Raw genomic sequence first — 18379 nt, 5'->3', positions numbered from 1 at the left:
GCTCGTGTCACATGGGAGGCCGTGACTCGTGTCACATCGGAGGACGAGGCTCGTGTCACACGGGAGGCCGGGACTACTGTCACACGGTGACGAGGCTCGTGTCACATGGGAGGCCATGACTCGTGTCACATCGGAGGACGAGGCTCGTGTCTCACGGGAGGCTGTGACTCGTGTCACTTGGAGGAGGAGGCTTGTGTATGTTGTTGTTTACAGGAATCATTTCACTCCAGGGCATCGTGGTCGATGCATGGTTCACATATAATCATCCTTGTATTCAGCAGGCGGGACTTTGAAGCGTCTCACATGTAATTATGAACAATGAAGTATTGCTTTGAATTATTTAATGTATGTTGATATATTTGTTCTTCATTGTTTGATTATGTTGATTCTATACTGATATCAAATCATGGTGCTTTCTTTTTGTTTTAAGATTTATTATCATTTGTGAACTTTGACATTTGACATATCATGTAGATATGGTGAACATGTTATATTACTTGTTTAAGAACGGTTCATTTTCATCCAACATTCTGGTTTGTGAGGAGTTGTATATTGCTTGTTTAAAAACGGTTCGTTTTCATCAAACATTCTGGTTTGTGAAAAACTTGTATATTGCTTGTTTAAGAACGGTTCGTTTTAATCCCACATTCTGGTTTGTGAGTAGTTGTTTTCTTCTGAGGCATTTGCCTTGTCAACTTTTATCTGAAGTTATTAATGCAACGAAACTTACATTTCAGCTTTAATTGTTGCTGGCACCACACCTGTGCACACCTGTATAGAGCCATTGTCGGACTGCGTGTTGTGTGTAGGTCAGCATTCCCAAGGTCATGTGTAGCTAATGTTACATCACTCTGTGGCCCAGGAGTTGTTCAACTAAAGTCCTAAGTCTGAGAAATGCCATTGATTTTAATGTTTCACAGTCTATATCTGTTTTCTAGCAAGGTCAGCACTTACTTATTTTGTTACAGATCAGCCTACCATTAGTGACATGGTTAGAATCCTTCCCAAATAACCAAATCACTCGTACTGAGAATAGGCTTGTGAGAGTTGAGAGGTGTGAGCATTCATTCACTATAACCATGGTCTCTATAGGAAACAGCTTTGTATAGGATTATACAACCAGACCATTTATTCTGTGACTTGAACAAACATGTTTGTTCTAATACATTTACTTTACATGTTCAATACAGAATCTTCCTACAGATGTATTTTAGTATTCAGTCAATGAAACCTGGCTATGAGTTAGTCAGTGTATTGTCTCTGTTCTGGTACGATAGCTCCCTGGACCCACTCACCACCGGAGCTTGTTTCGGAAGTCACCAGCTCCATCTCTCTTGTCATGAACTAAAAACATCACATACAGCTCCTGAACTTGAAATCAACAACCAATCAAAATGACTTCTGAATATGAGTTCTTCCAGGTCTACTTTAGGAGCAAGCCAACGCCATTTTAAAGTATTTTGAACCGATGGAAACACACATTTTGCTGGTGTAAAATATGTTTCCTGAGTATAAAGAACCTCTTTACACCACCTGACATGAGAGAAGAGTCTAAATTAATCAGACAAATATCTTAAGTGTTGTCCTCAATTCGAAGTTATGGTGGTGAATGGATCCTGAGTATTTATCACACTAGAAGAGAGTCTAGCTTGACAGCGGTACAAGGATCTATACCGAAATTCCACTATAATAGTATATTAAAGAAGTTGTTATACATAAATTGTATCTGCTTTGTCAGCCCTCAACTTCTAAGAGCGGCCTATCAAACAACTCCATCTTGTTGAGGATGATCATAGAATGGAGGTACACTGGCTTGTTGAGGATGATCATAGAACGGAGGTACACTGGCTAGTTGAGGATGATCATAGAACGGAGGTACACTGGCTAGTTGAGGATGATCATAGAACAGAGGTACACTGGCTAGTTGAGGATGATCATAGAACGGAGGTACACTGGCTAGTTGAGGATGATCATAGAACAGAGGTACACTGGCTAGTTGAGGATGATCATAGAACAGAGGTACACTGGCTAGTTGAGGATGATCATAGAACAGAGGTACACTGGCTAGTTGAGGATGATCATAGAATGGAGGTAGACTGGCTTGTTGAGGATGATCATAGAACGGAGGTACACTGGCTAGTTGAGGATGATCATAGAACAGAGGTACACTGGCTAGTTGAGGATGATCATAGAACGGAGGTACACTGGCTTGTTGAGGATGATCATAGAACGGAGGTACACTGGCTTTTTGAGGATGATCATAGAACGGAGGTACACTGGCTTGTTGAGGATGATGAGTGGAGTCCTGCAGGTGTTGTCATGTTGTCTTGCTGTTCCTGTTCTCTACACACCAGGGCACCTGTACATAGGGCACTGACACCTCTACATATCTGTACAGCGATGGCTAACTGTTGATTCAGTACTATGCACAACGTTATCATGCTAAGTTGATCCATCCATAGTCTACTGCTGGGATTAGTGACATATTTCTTTCACCAGCTCGATCTCGAGGTCATCTTGGCTGCACAGCATCCAGCAGGGCTGAAGTTGATTGCTGGAGCAGAGATTACTTTGTGGAGGGCTGAGATATTTGGTTTGGACAACTGAGGGAGAGGCCATTACATACCTATGCCATGTCATGTCATGGCTCAATTCTGATAAATTCTGAAATATATATAATGTCTGCCAATCTTGCCTCTCCCTTCAAACTGCACTCAGTATCGATGTTGAAGAACATCATCTTCTCCTGTTTGTTTTGTCCTGAGTTTGTGTAATATGAGCAAGAGGAACCTTTCTGTCATGAAGCAGCTCGTAGATGAGCATCTTGATAATGTTATATGTGAAGGATCCTCATTCACCATGGTCACCTTGTGTTCACTGGGGACCCAGATATGCTTCAGCATGGTCTGGCTATGTAGTACTTCAATGATCATGTGTTTACACTTGTAATTGTCAACATTTCATGATTAATATTCTCTGATCTCATTAATAATACAACCATAAAGCAATAGAGGAGCTGTTAGTGCTGATGAAAGGGTTTCTCTCAAGGAACTTGTATGTGTGATGGACAGCCAAGTCCCATGTCATGTGCTCAAATTGACCTGTCACCCTGTTGTCATGGAAACTCTTCATGATCATACTAATGCGGTCATCTGATTGACAACGTGTCATGCGGACTCCTAAAGTCAGATCATCTGGCTGCCATGTGGTGAAAGTTACTCTGTTGGCGCCAGGCTCAACACAGATTCACAAACTAGCAGTGCCTGGAAAATCTTGTTCAATGGGTCATGAAGGGACTTGGCTAGTTCATCATCATTCTTAAGAATGTTAAACAAGTATTAATGGAAATGTCTGGTGTTGGCTACGTACCCCTAGGTCTGACCCATGTCATCACTGTACGGCCTGACAGGAAGTCTTTGTTATTATATATTCAATATTATGTTCGCTGCTGTTATTTCCTCCTGACAATATGCTGGTCACAGGAAGCTGAAGAGTGGCTACATGTTCAACCTCTGTGCTGCACTGAGAGGGTTCCCAATCTTATTAAATCAGATCTTAGTTTTAGCTACCACTAAACAAAGATCTGAGGACATCCCATTACTGGTCACATCAGGACGACCTTTCGCGAACTTTGACTGATCTATGAAATGACTGACAAGAAATCAGTATTAGCCAATCAGAAGGCAACTTTCTCGAACCTTATGACACAAGTTTCAAACTGGCGACTCGGCTTCGAAATCATATTTTGACGTATTCTTGATTAACAATTTCAACAACATTCTGGAATGGCTTATAGATGGCCAAGATTGTATGGATATAATCATAAAACCTGTAACTGTTGTTCGGAATTCCCCTCTGTTAAATATTTCGAGGTTGCATGATTAGAAAAAACATTCCGACTGTCACTTATGATCTGGTAAGCGACGCTCAGATTGGTTGGATGAGAGGTCGTTCTGACGTAACCTGTAATGGGATGCCCTCAGATCTTTGTTGAGCGGTAGCGAGAACTAAGATCTGATTTTAATGAGATTGAGAAGGTTCTAAGACCTTCAGTTGTTATGGTTTGAAGCTGGGGTTGAATGCACAGGGGTTAAGATGTCCCAGCTATGAAATCCAATAGACATGCTCCTGCATTCAAGAGAACAGAGAAACAAGGAGCTTTTACCTTGTGAGGACACCCGAATTGCAAAGACGTATGACACGACTCAGGGTCCACTTCACACCTACCCCCGGCAAACTTGTAAATACTCCAGCTAGATCCTGCTACAGAGGAGGGGTGTGCTGTTACCATGGTTACTTAGAAGTGCTTTGTTCCACATTACCACTAGCTTTGTGTATACAGCATCTGAGTAGGAGACAGGCCTGATGCCAGAGTTGCATCAGTGATCCTTGGGGTGATTTGTAAGTTCTGTTGACTTTGCAGCTTTGTATTTAACATATACAGCAAGTTCTTAATAAATATCAGTTTGATAAGAAGTTATTTGTCATTTGTTGATTTTACTAGTTCTGGACTGAAATAAATGACTGCAGTGAGATGAAGAAAGCTTGGCATTGATGGATCACTGGTTGATGGTGTTGCAACATGCTGTGTAGAGTTGTCTCCCTTTGTTGTTCCACTTGCGACCCAGATTTCCCTGATTTATGCCCTTGGTTTGTCAGCTACTTGTGATCCTGGGTTTGACTGAATGTGTGATGTCAACAACATACCACGATCCTGGGTTTCACTGAATGTGTGATGTAAAACATACCATGATCCTGGGTTTGACTGAATGTGTGATGTCAACAACATAACATGATCCTGGGTTTCACTGAATATGTGATGTCTACAACATACCACGATCCTGGGTTTGACTGAATGTGTGATGTCTACAACATACCATGATCCTGGGTTTGACTGAATGTGTGATGTCTACAACATACCACGATCCTGGGTTTGACTGAATGTGTGATGTCTACAACATACCACGATCCTGGGTTTCACTGAATGTGTGATGTCTACAACATACCACGATCCTGGGTTTCACTGAATGTGTGATGTCTACAACATACCACGATCCTGGGTTTCACTGAATGTGTGATGTCTACAACATACCACGATCCTGGGTTTCACTGAATGTGTGATGTCTACAACATACCACGATCCTTGGTTTCACTGAATGTGTGATGTCTACAACATACCACGATCCTGGGTTTCACTGAATGTGTGATGTCTACAACATACCACGATCCTGGGTTTCACTGAATGTGTGATGTCTACAACATACCACGATCCTGGGTTTCACTGAATGTGTGATGTCTACAACATACCAGGATCCTGGGTTTGACTGAATGTGTGATGTCTACAACATACCACGATCCTGGGTTTCACTGGAGTGAATGTGCGTCCCTTCTTTCCCCACACATTACTTATTTCACAAATATGTCGGAGTAATCATGTTTTTGATAACATAATAAAGGAAGAACTAACAACATTAGTCATAAATATTTCAATTTAATACAAAACATTTACCATGTTTACAGGGATATAACATTTATGCCCTACAGAAACTACTACATCCTCGAAGTGTTACCGATTCCTTATCGGTCCTCATAAGCTAATGCTGTTATCTGGAACAACCATCCGACCAAACAAAGGTACCTTAATGATAATATCAATATGATATTTGCATCCTTCACAGGACGTTAACATGCACGTCACTACAGTACACAGGTTATGGGTCTCTATGTAATACTTCACACATCTAAATACTTACACCATGGACACTCTATACAGTCAGCATCCTCCAAACATTTCCTCCTCAGCCCCTAATTGTCCCCAAGCTCACCTTCTGTAGCATGTTGTCCTGCATCAGGTGAGCTACAGTGAAACCCTGTTAGTCTGGATACCCCTCGTTCATCTGGCCAACTGGGAACAGTCATGTATCTACAAAGGGACAATACTCTACACCAGCGGTAAGTCAATCCATCATGGGGAACCACCCCATACTGAGTAACAGAGTTCATTGCATTGTGGCAAACACCAAAGCCCTTCACTCAAACAACAGAAATATCTTGACATTATGTACTCGGCATGGAAAGTGACTATTTGCAACTGTGTGCAGCTTTTGTTGATCCACTGGTATATATTTAAGAAATTAAAAAAATGATATGCTTGACAGATTTTGAGAAGAATGCAATACTGGAAACATACTATGCGGCATATAAAATACCAAACAACAGAAGATAGTTCCTGTCTATAGCTGTCTTCCCGGGCAGCAATGGTCTGGTTCAAGTACATATGTACTCAACACCAGAAAGATATTCTCCAAACTTTAGCATGCATTTCCAACAAACATATATATACACTGCTGTATGTACACTGAAAACAAAATAACACACGCTGACATTCCTTTCAAAAGAAGTCTATGAGCTGGCAATACGACATTAGTGGAGGTTACGAGTGATACTGCGGCAGCAGAGACGCTGGGACTACTGGCGACGACGAGGTTGGTGGTCCTGCACAGTATGGAAGATGGAGCAGGGGCAGTAATGATGTTGATGGATCAATAAGCTGAGGTATCTCTGCTGCGGATTTGGGGCATTTGACTATTGAAAACCATTAATGTCCTGAACTACTGATATTCAGGAGAATGAGTGTTCTTTTATGCATGACATCAATAAGGTCCCTGCCTTTACACCAGTAGTTACTGCTTCTTGCATCAGCTGTTGCACTGTTGTGTGTGCTGATGCAACAGTTTGCCCCAGAAAATGGCAAGTATTTATCATTATGTGTTAAATCAAGGAGCCGAAACTACAGAGAGGGACCTAATTGAGTCATGGGAGATCAGTCGTAGTGAGGCTACCATGTTGACCTTGGCATTCCCCGGCGTCCTCCAGATGTCCTCAGCAGTAGCTGCACACAACATCAGACCTTCACATATTTTCTATTGCCTGTTCTTATTCTATTAGAGTGAGTGAGTGAGTAACTTTAACGCCGCTTTTATTAATATTCCAGGAATATCACGGCGGGAGACACCAGAAATTGGCTTCACACGTACCCATGTTGGGAATCGAACCCGGGTCTTCGGCATGACGACCAAACGCTTTAACCACAAGGCTACCCAACCGTCCCCTATTCTAGAAGAGGAATATATCTGTGCACACTTTTTCATAATTTCACAATCACTAAGTATGTTTAATGTCATGCAAAACAAAGCCAGTCCCCATCCGTCATATCATCAATGTGCCTCCAGACTGTATCCCCAAACAAACACCCCCACCCTCCCACGCACCCTGTCCTGGAGAGGTAAACAAAAAGTAGATTTTTGGCAACACATGAATAGGATTTTCAAGCCAGAAATATGCAAGTTTTCTTCTGGAAATATCACATTTGTAAGAGGAATCACATTGTCTGATTTTCTGAACGTTAGTTTGAAACGCATGTGAAATGTAGCACTCTGTAGGCTGGGGGATGCCCTGTATACAATCTCATCACAATCAGATCTTTTACTCTGATACAACACCTCAGTGCGACATCAAAGAAAGCCGCGTCTGATGAACTTTCTAATCAGCCAATGAACATTGATGATTCTAAATTTTTGGTGCCAATGAGTGAAGCATTCAGACAAGCCTATATTGAAAATGAAGTTAATCCGTCAGTTCCCAATGTAACTGATAAAGGCAGCACCAGTATAGTCTTGTGGATACAACAAGTGGAAGACACCAAGAAGCAAGTATGATCAACTGGCTCTAGAATCACACATCCTCCATGTAGAGTTCACCTCTAGAGTTATTAGAGTAAAACATTTGATTTCAATGAGACTGCCCTGTATCTACAGCTGTTGCTGTCCGTGGATCACTGTTTGGGTGGAGGAGCATGTGACAGGTCCAGTAGCCCGGCCATAGCCACCGACGGCAGGAGGACGTTCTGTATGTACATGTAGGGGTTGTTGTAGTCATTAGCCTGTGCTTCCAACATGCTTGGGTTGTTGTAGTAGTCAGCCTGCTGATGTTGCTGTTGCTGCTGCTGTTGCTGTTGCTGCTGTTGCTGTTGAGCCCGATTGTCCACGACAGTTTCGGCGCCAATAGGTGGGGGAGGAGGGGCATTGTGATGATATGCCACCATGGACGGCGGCATGGTCACCGTCTCATAGACCATGTTATGCTGCTGCTGTTGCTGTTGCTGTTGTTGCTGTTGCTGCTGTTCCTCCCCCATGTGAGATGCTACTTGTTGATGCTGCTGGGGGAGGGTGTAGATGGGTGCCTGGGAGCTGTGGGCTGCTTCTGTCATCTGGTCCGACACGACATTCATGATGATCGTCTCGTGGTCAGAAGCCACAGAAGTCACAATTGGGATTTGTTTCAGTTTGTACATTCTCTTCTTAGCGGGAGGAGATTTTATTGCCTGTTTGATTGCATTTGCTGCATCAAGAACTGCGACTTTCCTAACGGGTGGAAGTGACTCTTCGTCGCCATGCACCATCCTCATATGGCGTCGGAGATTGTACATGCGTCCGAAAGCCGAGCCACACCAGCACTTATGGTCCTTGGTCTTCTCGTGCGTCTTGATGTGGCGCCTCAGGGCGTTCTTGGCCTTGAAGGACATGTGGCACTCGTGGCAGGGGAAGTCCCTGATCTCGGTGTGCTTGTACTTATGATGCATCTCCAGCGTCTTCTTGGCGTGAAAAGCGGCCCCGCACACCTCACAGATGAAGTTGCGAAGATTCTCAAAGTGCAGTGCGATGTGTCGCTTCAGGTTATTCTGTTCCCGACACTTGTAGCCGCAGTACTGGCAGGTGTGGGGCTTGTCCCCGGTGTGGTAACGGATGTGGCGCTGCAGGGCCTGTTTCCTGAACAACACGGAAAACAGTCACAGCATTACTTGCAGCATGTATTCAGTTACAGGTATCAGCAACATGGCTGTTGTTACCATCGTCCTATACTGCTGGAACTTAAGAAGTTAACTGGCAATGTATATCTCAAGGTTTTTTTAAAGCTTCAATTTAATGGTTCTGATTAAATACTGTTTACACTGGGTGAATACTTACAATACTGGGTAAATACTATCTGCACTTGGTGTATACTGTCTACTCTGGGTGAATACTTTCAATACTGGGGGGAAACAATCTGTGCATGCTTGAAGTATTTGACAATACTTAATGAACAAAGTAGTATATAATACAAACACCATACTTGAAGTTGTAATTGTATACATAGGTTCAAAATAGTAAAATTTGTCTGACTGACTTGGAATAACCTTCAGTTGTTGTGTCATTATTATGAAGAGTTGCTATGGTTACCTGAAGTAAGCTTTGCCACATTCTGAACACAGGTATTTCTTCTCCTGTGTGGACAGCCCCGCCTTCAGACAGTGATTGTAGGTCTGCCGGTGTTTGGCAAGGGCCTTCGTTGTCCGGAACGACAGCTGACACGTAGCGCACTCTAATGGCCGCTCGCCTGCAACAACCACAGATCCATAGATCACACACCAACATACAGCATATACATATCTTCCACATATCTTGGAAACTAGACTTTTATAGTCAGTTAACTCCCTTGCCTCGGAAAGATGCATTATACACAGATACTGGTGTGGATGAGTGAGTTACCTACCTGTGTGTATCCCTGTGTGTATGAATGGTTGACCTATCTGGGTGTATCTAGGTGTGGATGAATGGGTGACCTACCTGTGTGTATCCAGGTGTGATGAATGAGTGACCTACCTGTGTGTATCCATGTGTGTATGAATGGTTGACCTATCTGGGTGTATCTAGGTGTGGATGAATGAGTGACCTACCTGTGTGTATCCATGTGTGGGATGAATGACCTACCTGTGTGTAACCAGGCGTTAACGAATTACCTACCTCTGTGTGTATTCATGTGTGGATGAGTGAGTGATTGAGTATGGTTTTACGCCGCTTTTAGCAATATTCCAGCAATATCATGGTGGGGGACACCAGAAATGGGCTTCACACATTGTACCCATGTCGGGAATCGAACCCGGGTCTCGGCGTGATGAGCGAACGCTTTAACCACTAGGCTACCCGACCGCCCCCCATGTGTGGATGAATGACCTACCTGTGTGTATCCAGGTGTTTATGAATGACCTACCTGTGTGTACCTGGGTGTGGATGAATGACCTACCTGCGTGTATCCAGGTGTGGATGAATGAGTGACCTACCTGTGTGTATCCAGGTGTGGATGAATGAGTGACCTACCTGTGTGTGTCCAGGTGTGGATGAATGAGTGACCTACCTGTGTGTATCCAGGTGTGGATGAATGAGTGACCTACCTGTGTGTATCCTCATGTGGATCTCCAGCTGCATCGGACGCTGAAATTTCTTGAAACACACATAGCACTCGAACTTCTTCAGCTCTGGCTGGGGCAGGTCGCCGTGGATGATGCGGCGGTGACGTAGAAGTTCCTTGTTCCGTGTGAAGCACATGTTGCAGTCCGGACAGTCATACTTCCTGTGCCCCACCAGATGCTGTAGGTACTGCTGCTGACGCTCGAACGTCGCGCCACATTTATCACAGTCAAACGATGCGGCCTTGTCGTGTTCAAGCATATGCTCTGTGTATATGGCAAAGTCTTCACAAATCTCGCCACACTTCAAACACACAAATGATGTCTCAGCATGGGTCTTATAATGCATGAACAGGGACACTTTCCGCACGAATGTCCTGTTACAGAAACGACAAATGTTCTTCGTGCTCCTCCCCATCACTTTGTTGTATTTGAGGTTGTGTGTTTCTAACATGTGCACCTTACAATGTTTCTTCTTCGTGAACTTCTCACCGCACGAGGGACACGTATAACTGACAGCCGAGAGTTTCTGACAGTCGTGATGCAGAAGTTCTACCTCGTTCTGAAGCTCACGTTTACAGTGCCGACACGACAGGAGATTGTTGCCATGTGATCGAATATGAACAGCCATTGATTTGTAATGTTTAAACTCCATCCCACAAGCTTTACACACAAACTTCTTCTTCTGAACATACAATCGCTTTGTTTTAGATGCATTAAACATGGATTTCATTTTACGCTTTTTCCTCCCTCTTCTTCGGGATACAAGAGTGTCAGGTTTATCCTCAAGCTCCATGTCTGCTTCCGTCACCCTCCTCATCTCCATCTTCACCACAGCTGCTTGTTTGGCCTTTCCGCTGCCTGGTGGCCTTCCTCGCTTGTTGGGCATTGGTTTGGGTTTAGGTACATCATCAAAAGCAACACCATCGTCTTCACAATCAGAGTCAGCATAACTTTGACGCAACTTTGTCATCCTTCCTCGCGACGATACCTTAACTTCTTCAGTTGGTTTATGGACAGGTGGTGCAACATTCTGTTTCCTGCGGGATTTGGTGACTTTGGGAACTTCCCCTGAAGTCTTCGCACCATCCTCTTGCTGATGATCTTTCTCAGTCTTCACGGGGACAGTCTCCGCCTTCACAGAGCGGGATTCAGTTGGACCTGATTCGGGAGTTTTGATCTGACCTCGGAGTTTCTGTAGGTATTCCTCCAGCAATCCCACAGCATTCTCACGTTCCCCTGATCCAAGAGTGGAAAAAACAGCTTCTATTCCTACAATCTGAAACATATTTGAACAATGTACATTAATACCAGATGAAACGAGAATGACACAGGTACAGAAGGTACATTTTGAGAGCTTAGCCTAACCTAGTCCTTTGTGCAACATCATGTATCCTGTGTGCAACATCATCTACCCCTGTGTGCAACGTCATGTACCCAGTGTGAAATGTCATCTACGCTGTGTGCAACATCATCTCCCATATGTGCAACATCATCTACCCTGTGTGCAACATCATCTCCCATATGTGCAACATCATCTACCCTGTGTGCAACATCATCTACCCCTGTGTGCAACGTCATCTCCCATATGTGCAACGTCATCTACCCTGTGTGCAACGTCATCTACCCTGTGTGCAACGTCATCTACCTGTGTGCAACGTCATCTACCCTGTGTGCAACGTCATCTACCCTGTGTGCAACGTCATCTCCCATGTGTGCAACGTCATCTCCCAAGTGTGCAACATCATCTCCGACATGTGCAACGTCATCTACCCTGTGTGCAAAATCATCTACCCCTGTGTGCAACATCATCTCCCATGTATGCAACGTCATCTACCCTGTGTGCAACGTCATGTACCCTGCCTGCAACGTCATGTACCCTGTGTGCAACGTCATCTACCCTGTGTGCAACGTCATCTCCCATGTGTGCAACGTCTTCTATCCTGTGTGCAATTACAAATCCACTGTGTGCAACGTCATCCCTGTGTCCAACGTCATCATCGCTGGCTTTTTTTCAGAGGAGTTCACAAATATTTGAAGGATTGACAGGAGATCAAGAAACAAATGTTCATAAAGTTCTGGTTCAGCATGGGTTTAAAACTGCATTCAAATTTCAGCCCCTAATGTTGATAGATATCCCTTGACTGCTGCAGCTGGCAACCAAAATCGGGAAAACTTCACGCCTTGAAGAAACCAGAAAATACCTGAAGCCATTACTTTTTCTCCTCTCTGTTACTAATGTGTCCCTCTGAGAGGAAGAAATCTGAAATATTTTTAGTTTCAATAATATTTCAGTCTACAAACAAACGATAACATATGGAACAGGACCATTATAATAAATTGTGGTCTGATCTTTATGAAAGATCAGCATGAAGATAGGCTACGTGTGGCACGTGGCATGCCTAATATCTGTGTGTTAATTATTGCTGCACACACAAATCAAGGGAGATGATCTCTATATGCCTTATGTGTTGAGGAATCAATCAGAACAAAACTTAGTTGGTTGCAAATACAATTTCACCATGAAGATATATCTTAAATAGATTAAATAACAGATTTAAACTTATCAATTCAATTCAATGGCTACAACATTACCACTAAATATTTATTTACTATCAAGGGTTACAGTAAAAAAAATTGAAACATATCATAAATTAAATATGGTAAACAGTTTATTATTTGGAGTACTTGCTTACGTTTGATAACTTTTGTATGAACTGAAATCAGATGTCATAAGATCTATATGTGGCTAATACATGTCATCTAACAGTACTTTTTCCGAAGTTGCAATGAATGGTCCCCCTGCAGCCAGAAACAACCCTTATGTCGAACACATCCTAACAACGGTGATTGATAAGCACAAAGCACCACTAATGCTAGCACACACCTAATTGTTGTAAACAAATGTAATAATCACTAATTAAAAGTCACAATAGCTAATTAGACGTCCACGTAACACCGAGATGGGGGAGCGTGGCGTGAGCTTGAGAGGGTCTGAGCAATCTCGTTAGTGGGCCCTTGGTCACACACGACCACGCCCCCCAGATCACATTATGCGAAACAGTTTTCCGTTTTTATTATTGAAAATGTTATTACCTTTTCTTGTATAGTCGAAATGGACTGCTTGGCCATACTGTTGTCGTATAGGTGCTGCTTGTCGCAGATTTCACCCTTGGAAATTTGACATGGCGGAGTATTCGTGTGGAGCCTCCAATTACCCTCTTCCGGTTAAGGGATCGATCATTGTGTATAATTTCGAGCACCTGTGGCTGCCTTGATCAGAGCACAAAAACTCACAAGACTTTGTATGTATTGTTTTGGGTACAGTTGCTTCAGACAGAAAAATCCGTTTTCCAATTCCTCGAGATAAAATTGCTACACCCAAAAACTTGGTGTGATTTTTAATTATTTAGGAAACAATTGCCACATCATACAAATTTGTTTGTAACCCAGCACATATTTTCACACGTATTAAGATGTAAGGAAAAAATCCTGGACTGCTTTTCGACGACTAAATGTAAACAAGAAAACGCTTAATTTGATGTATTCGTAATATCTTGTTCTACAACAAATCAGGTGTAGGGCCCGTTATAGCTGATAAGAGATTTGTTTTTGTTTACAAATGACTGAAATAAGCACACGTATTTTCCCAACCTAGTTCTGGGGTCCTTCGCCATCGATATTGCTTATTGCTAATCTTACATGATCCCGACATTAATTCATACTCTTATACTAATCAATGCATGTGATACCCGTATATTCCGGTCAAGTATTTCTTAATCTATCATTATATTGGATGCTTGAACATCCAGATACTTTCTGCTCGGTTCCTCGGTTTGAAGTAGCAGCGAATCGATTATAAGATATTGGTGGTCATTCAATGTTTTGCATACTCACGCACGCACGCACGCACGCACAGACAACTAGTGCGTAGTAAAGTGCGATCAACCTTCAGGGTATAATTCAGGGAGTTTATAGGAGGGGGATTCTCCTTGTTATCATCTTTGAGCAACTTTATTTACCGTACATTTTTGTCAATGGGGGCAAACAAATAACCCCAGTTTGTAATTTACTTAATGGTAGAGTATGTCAGTCTAATAATTCAATAACATGCAATGCATATTGTGTCGAAGTGAATCAAGTAATTTGTAAATTGACGGAAATTAATTTTAAGTAAATTAAAAGAATATTGAAGTTTGACTAGCGTGTAGACAGCCGCGCTGTTCAGAGGACATGGATCAATGATCAATATATTTACATAACGAAACGGCACGTGCAGGAACAGAAGTCTTCGAACATCGCGTGGTTGATGCCAGTGATTATCGTGGACTATAACCCATCCAATCATGGCAGACAATGTCGTTCATCAGAAGATCAAAGTTATTAAGGTCTCTATTGGACTGATAATAATCGGACGCGTTTGCGTGGGGGCGAAGCTTTAATCATAAAGGGAGGTAATCCATATACCAGAACGTATGTAGTGATTACGGCGGTCAATATAACCATGACACAGACATCATATGACGACACACAGACATGTGTCAGCCTCTGTGGGGTGCAATGCCCATTATAGCACTTAAATCACCCAAAGACACAGCCAGACACGACACCTTGGCTCTTTGTTGTACTTGTCTCTGCGTCAGGCCACAGAAGATTTGTGCGTGGTTTTGTTTGTTGTTTAACGCTGCACTCAGCAATATTCCAGCTATATGAGCGCGGTCTGTATATAATCGAGTCTGGACCAGACATGCCAGTGATTGATATCATGAGCATTGATCCACACAAATGGGATACGATGACATGCATCAATCAAATCAGCGAGCCTAACCACTCGATCCACGTACGTTAGTCGCTTCTCACGACAAGTTTATACAAAGTGTTTCACAACAATATTATATCCGTAATGAATAACTGTAGATCTACCTCTACTAAAGTATATATCACGCCTGAAACTTCACGTCGACAGATAATGTCCAAATTATCAACTTTTTAACAGTCCACTGTGACACTTCGATAAACAGCTTTTATAATCGAATCCTTTTTTTCTCTCAAGAACAGGGCGGTCGGGTAGCCTAGTGGTTAAAGCGTTCGCTCGTCACGCCGAAGACCCGGGTTCGATTCCCGACATGGGTAAAATGTGTGGAGCGCATTTCTGGTGTCCCCCGCCGTGATGTTGCTGGAATATTGCTAAAAGCGGCGTTAAACCATACTCACTCTCTCAAGAACAGCGTCATGTAGATCAGGGAGAGTCTATTGTCTTTCCCCGTCAACGAATGGCATTGTCTTACATCACTCGTGCAGTCGTTGATTGCTCGGGTCAGGGAAGCCTAGTTTTTTAGTCGGTCATGTCAAGTTCACCCATGAGTTCAGTGTCAAAATGACCTTGACCAAGGTTGGATTCGGCCATACCGACTGATCGAGGTGGTCAGCTTACTAGGTTTGTCATGTTCGACAGCCTGTGCATGGAGAAGGGTTTAAAGTTCATAGCATAACACGTCAAGTGCACGACACGGCTGTGTATACTGCTCAAAAGAAGTTAAAGAACACCTGGCTCTTTCATACCACGTTTATTAATCCGTCATGCCCTGCCTCGTCCTGCACCATGACTGTGGAATATATTTATTCAATGAAAATGAAACCCATGTAGATATATACATACACAACAAGTCTCGGGAGCTCTAGCTAGCTCCATTCCACATCGGGAAAATAAATTGTTTCAATTTTAGAGGAGAGAAGGGTATTATGTAATATAAGATTTCATAGACAATATGTTAGACCGATTGGCTATGGTAATATGAAAAATTCGGGTGTTCTTGAATTTCTTCGAGTTTGAGTCTTTCAGCGACCCACTGCATTCGATTATTCACTTTGATAATAATAAAAATAATGAAATCCAATGTAAGAAATACTTTAAACTGAGGTTAATGATGACATTTTGACACTTAATGTCAGTCGAATACCCACACAATAACAAATGATGCAGTTAGAAGAAGTCAGTTTAACTCGTTTGTTTAACTCGACGACAGCTATTGTTGTGAAGCAATTGTTTCTTTTTCAAATTCTTCAACCGGTCTAATTTGGAGAATTTGAAAACTAGTTCATCTTTTTCCACAAGTAGTTAACAAGTTTAAAATGTATATGTCGCATGTCCTTTCAAACAGGATCTTTCCACGTCACAGTCTGGAGCCCTTTCCTATTCATTGTAACGCTGTGTTGACATTACATAACGACGTTAATCAATTTCTATAGATTGTTTGTATGTTGTTTAACGCCGCACTCAGCAATATTCGAGTTAAAAGACGGCGGTCTGTAAGTAATCGAGTGTGGACCAGACAACCGAGTGATTGACATCATAAGCATCGATCCACGCAATTGGGAATTGATGACATTCATAAACCAAGTCAGCAAGCCTGACCACCCGATTCCGTTAGTCGCCTCTGATGACAAGCATGGGTTGTTGAAAACCAATTCTAACCCGGAATCTTCACGGGATCTATACCAGATTTACATTTAAATAACTTAAAATAACCTTGAGAGAATATCTTAGTCTTTCCCAACCCCAATTACCAATTCAACATAAGATATGTACATGCGATTAATTCTCTAACACAGGAACGTATAATTATAGAAGTACGGCAAATTTAATGTGATTTACCGTTACTGTATTTTTGTGGTTAATAACTGCAAAAAAAAGTCGAGATATTCTGTTCAACAGTCCAGAGTTAGCAACTCTGTGAAATTAAAATCACGTCTGATGATTTGAGACTATTTGTTTCCTTTCTTGCATTATTGTCAGTACATCGTGAATTTGCAACATCAGCATTTGAGCGTCCCTCGCGCCTCGCTGCTACTGCTACTGTATGTTGTGTATTCTGTTGGTAAACAACAGCCGGACGAGTCCATTCTTGAAATGTGTTGATCTCGGGTCGTTATGCATCGTTAACGCCTGGCGCTGTCCACTGTAATAGACCGTCTGTATATTGAACCCTTTGCACTTCCACGAGGGTCGTGATACCGTTTCCGAGCTAGTGTGACCTGAGATGACCTATACTGACCTAGATAAGACCCAGCGCCCGCTCGCTGCTCTCTGAATGACCCCTCGCTCTGGTTCTGTGCGTGCAACACGGTCAGGGTGCCCCGGTGGAGCCAAAACGAGGCTTTGACTGGTCGGTGATCCGCGCACGACCTCTGATAGCTTGGTGTGGACGTACTTACATGATTTGCATTTAGTGACCTCGTAGACCTCTGTCAGGACAGGCCATATAGCTTTTATTTGTCAGCTTGATGCCTCCCGAATAGTGCCTTATTATCTATATACCCAATTATTGTCGGGTGACTGAGACCGTTTACTTGACCCTAAAGCCACCGATACGTTCATTCATTTGACGTAAGATTTTATATGGTCATTCAGTAGACATATTGTTTTTATTGTTTATAGAATGTTAATTCTTACTTATATCATAACATCAAGCTTACGTCAATACATTCCCAGAGCAGGGTTAGCTAAAAGGAACAATTATTGTGAATGTAAACTTCCAAAGATGATAGCGAGTTAATTGTTGTTTTTTCATCAAAACTAACTTCATTTGTATATTTCAACTGAACTTCTACATGAATAGGGTTTGTTTTAAATCGAATAAATGAGGACATCTTACAAACAGGAATATATATATATATATATATATATATATATATATATATATATATGTATGTATGTATGTATGTATGTATGTATGTATGTATATATATATATATATATATATATATATATATATATATCTCATATATATATTAGTTCAAGGAACAGTTGGGTGTAAGTAGCATTATCAGGAGAAAGATAATTAAATTTTATGAAGGCTTTCTACAACTCACTCACAGATATCTCAGTTCAAGGTTGCAAACATAATATGTATAATATGTATATAATATGTATTTGCCCTTCCAAGCTGGAAACTCATTCTGCAGGTAAAATAGCAAAAATCTTGGGCAAATCTATGCTATGTTAATTTATATATTTAACCTTTAGAAATATAATTTTACGGTCAGTTACCTGGGAAAGAACACATTTGCTTTATCATGTAAATATTCATAAAC

The 18379-nt window shown here is 42.1% G+C and overlaps 2 protein-coding genes across 2 annotated transcripts; both read right to left on the bottom strand.

Moving 5' to 3' along the window:
* Positions 1–1762: 1762 nt before the first annotated feature.
* Positions 1763–4291, bottom strand: LOC139458905 (sex-determining region Y protein-like). The gene is made up of 3 exons (XM_071240696.1): positions 4228–4291; positions 2497–2603; positions 1763–2305 (listed from the first exon to the last, which is right to left on the bottom strand). Exons 1-3 carry the CDS (start codon positions 4289–4291, stop codon positions 1763–1765), a joined length of 714 nt encoding a protein of 237 aa, XP_071096797.1.
* Positions 4292–7229: 2938 nt separating this feature from the next.
* LOC139471220 (zinc finger protein 471-like) lies at positions 7230–13483 on the bottom strand. Its single transcript, XM_071253515.1, has 4 exons — positions 13382–13483; positions 10271–11564; positions 9279–9435; positions 7230–8828 (listed from the first exon to the last, which is right to left on the bottom strand). The coding sequence occupies exons 1-4, from the start codon at positions 13415–13417 to the stop codon at positions 7835–7837; spliced, it is 2481 nt and encodes an 826-aa protein (XP_071109616.1). The 5' UTR covers positions 13418–13483; the 3' UTR covers positions 7230–7834.
* Between the last annotated feature and the right edge of the window lie 4896 nt (positions 13484–18379).

This window comes from Haliotis cracherodii, unplaced genomic scaffold, assembly GCF_022045235.1.
Source record: "Haliotis cracherodii isolate W230 unplaced genomic scaffold, xgHalCrac1.p SCAF_1, whole genome shotgun sequence".
Lineage (NCBI taxonomy): Eukaryota > Metazoa > Mollusca > Gastropoda > Lepetellida > Haliotidae > Haliotis > Haliotis cracherodii.
This window is presented reverse-complemented; position numbering and strand designations above follow the sequence as displayed.

Bases quoted from the DNA above. Each gene is read 5' to 3' on its own strand.
- LOC139458905 (XM_071240696.1), bottom strand. From the start codon at position 4,291: ATGGTAACAGCACACCCCTCCTCTGTAGCAGGATCTAGCTGGAGTATT. The intron at 2,604-4,227 runs GTAGGTGTGAAG...CCTCTCCCTCAG, and splicing joins TATTTACAAGTTTGCCGGGG to TTGTCCAAACCAAATATCTC. The intron at 2,306-2,496 runs GTGAAAGAAATA...CAACACCTGCAG, and splicing joins ATGACCTCGAGATCGAGCTG to GACTCCACTCATCATCCTCA.
- LOC139471220 (XM_071253515.1), bottom strand. From the start codon at position 13,417: ATGGCCAAGCAGTCCATTTCGACTATACAAGAAAAG. The intron at 11,565-13,381 runs GTAATAACATTT...AATATGTTTCAG, and splicing joins TTTCGACTATACAAGAAAAG to ATTGTAGGAATAGAAGCTGT. The intron at 9,436-10,270 runs GTAGGTCACTCA...TGGTTGTTGCAG, and splicing joins CCACATGAGGATACACACAG to GCGAGCGGCCATTAGAGTGC.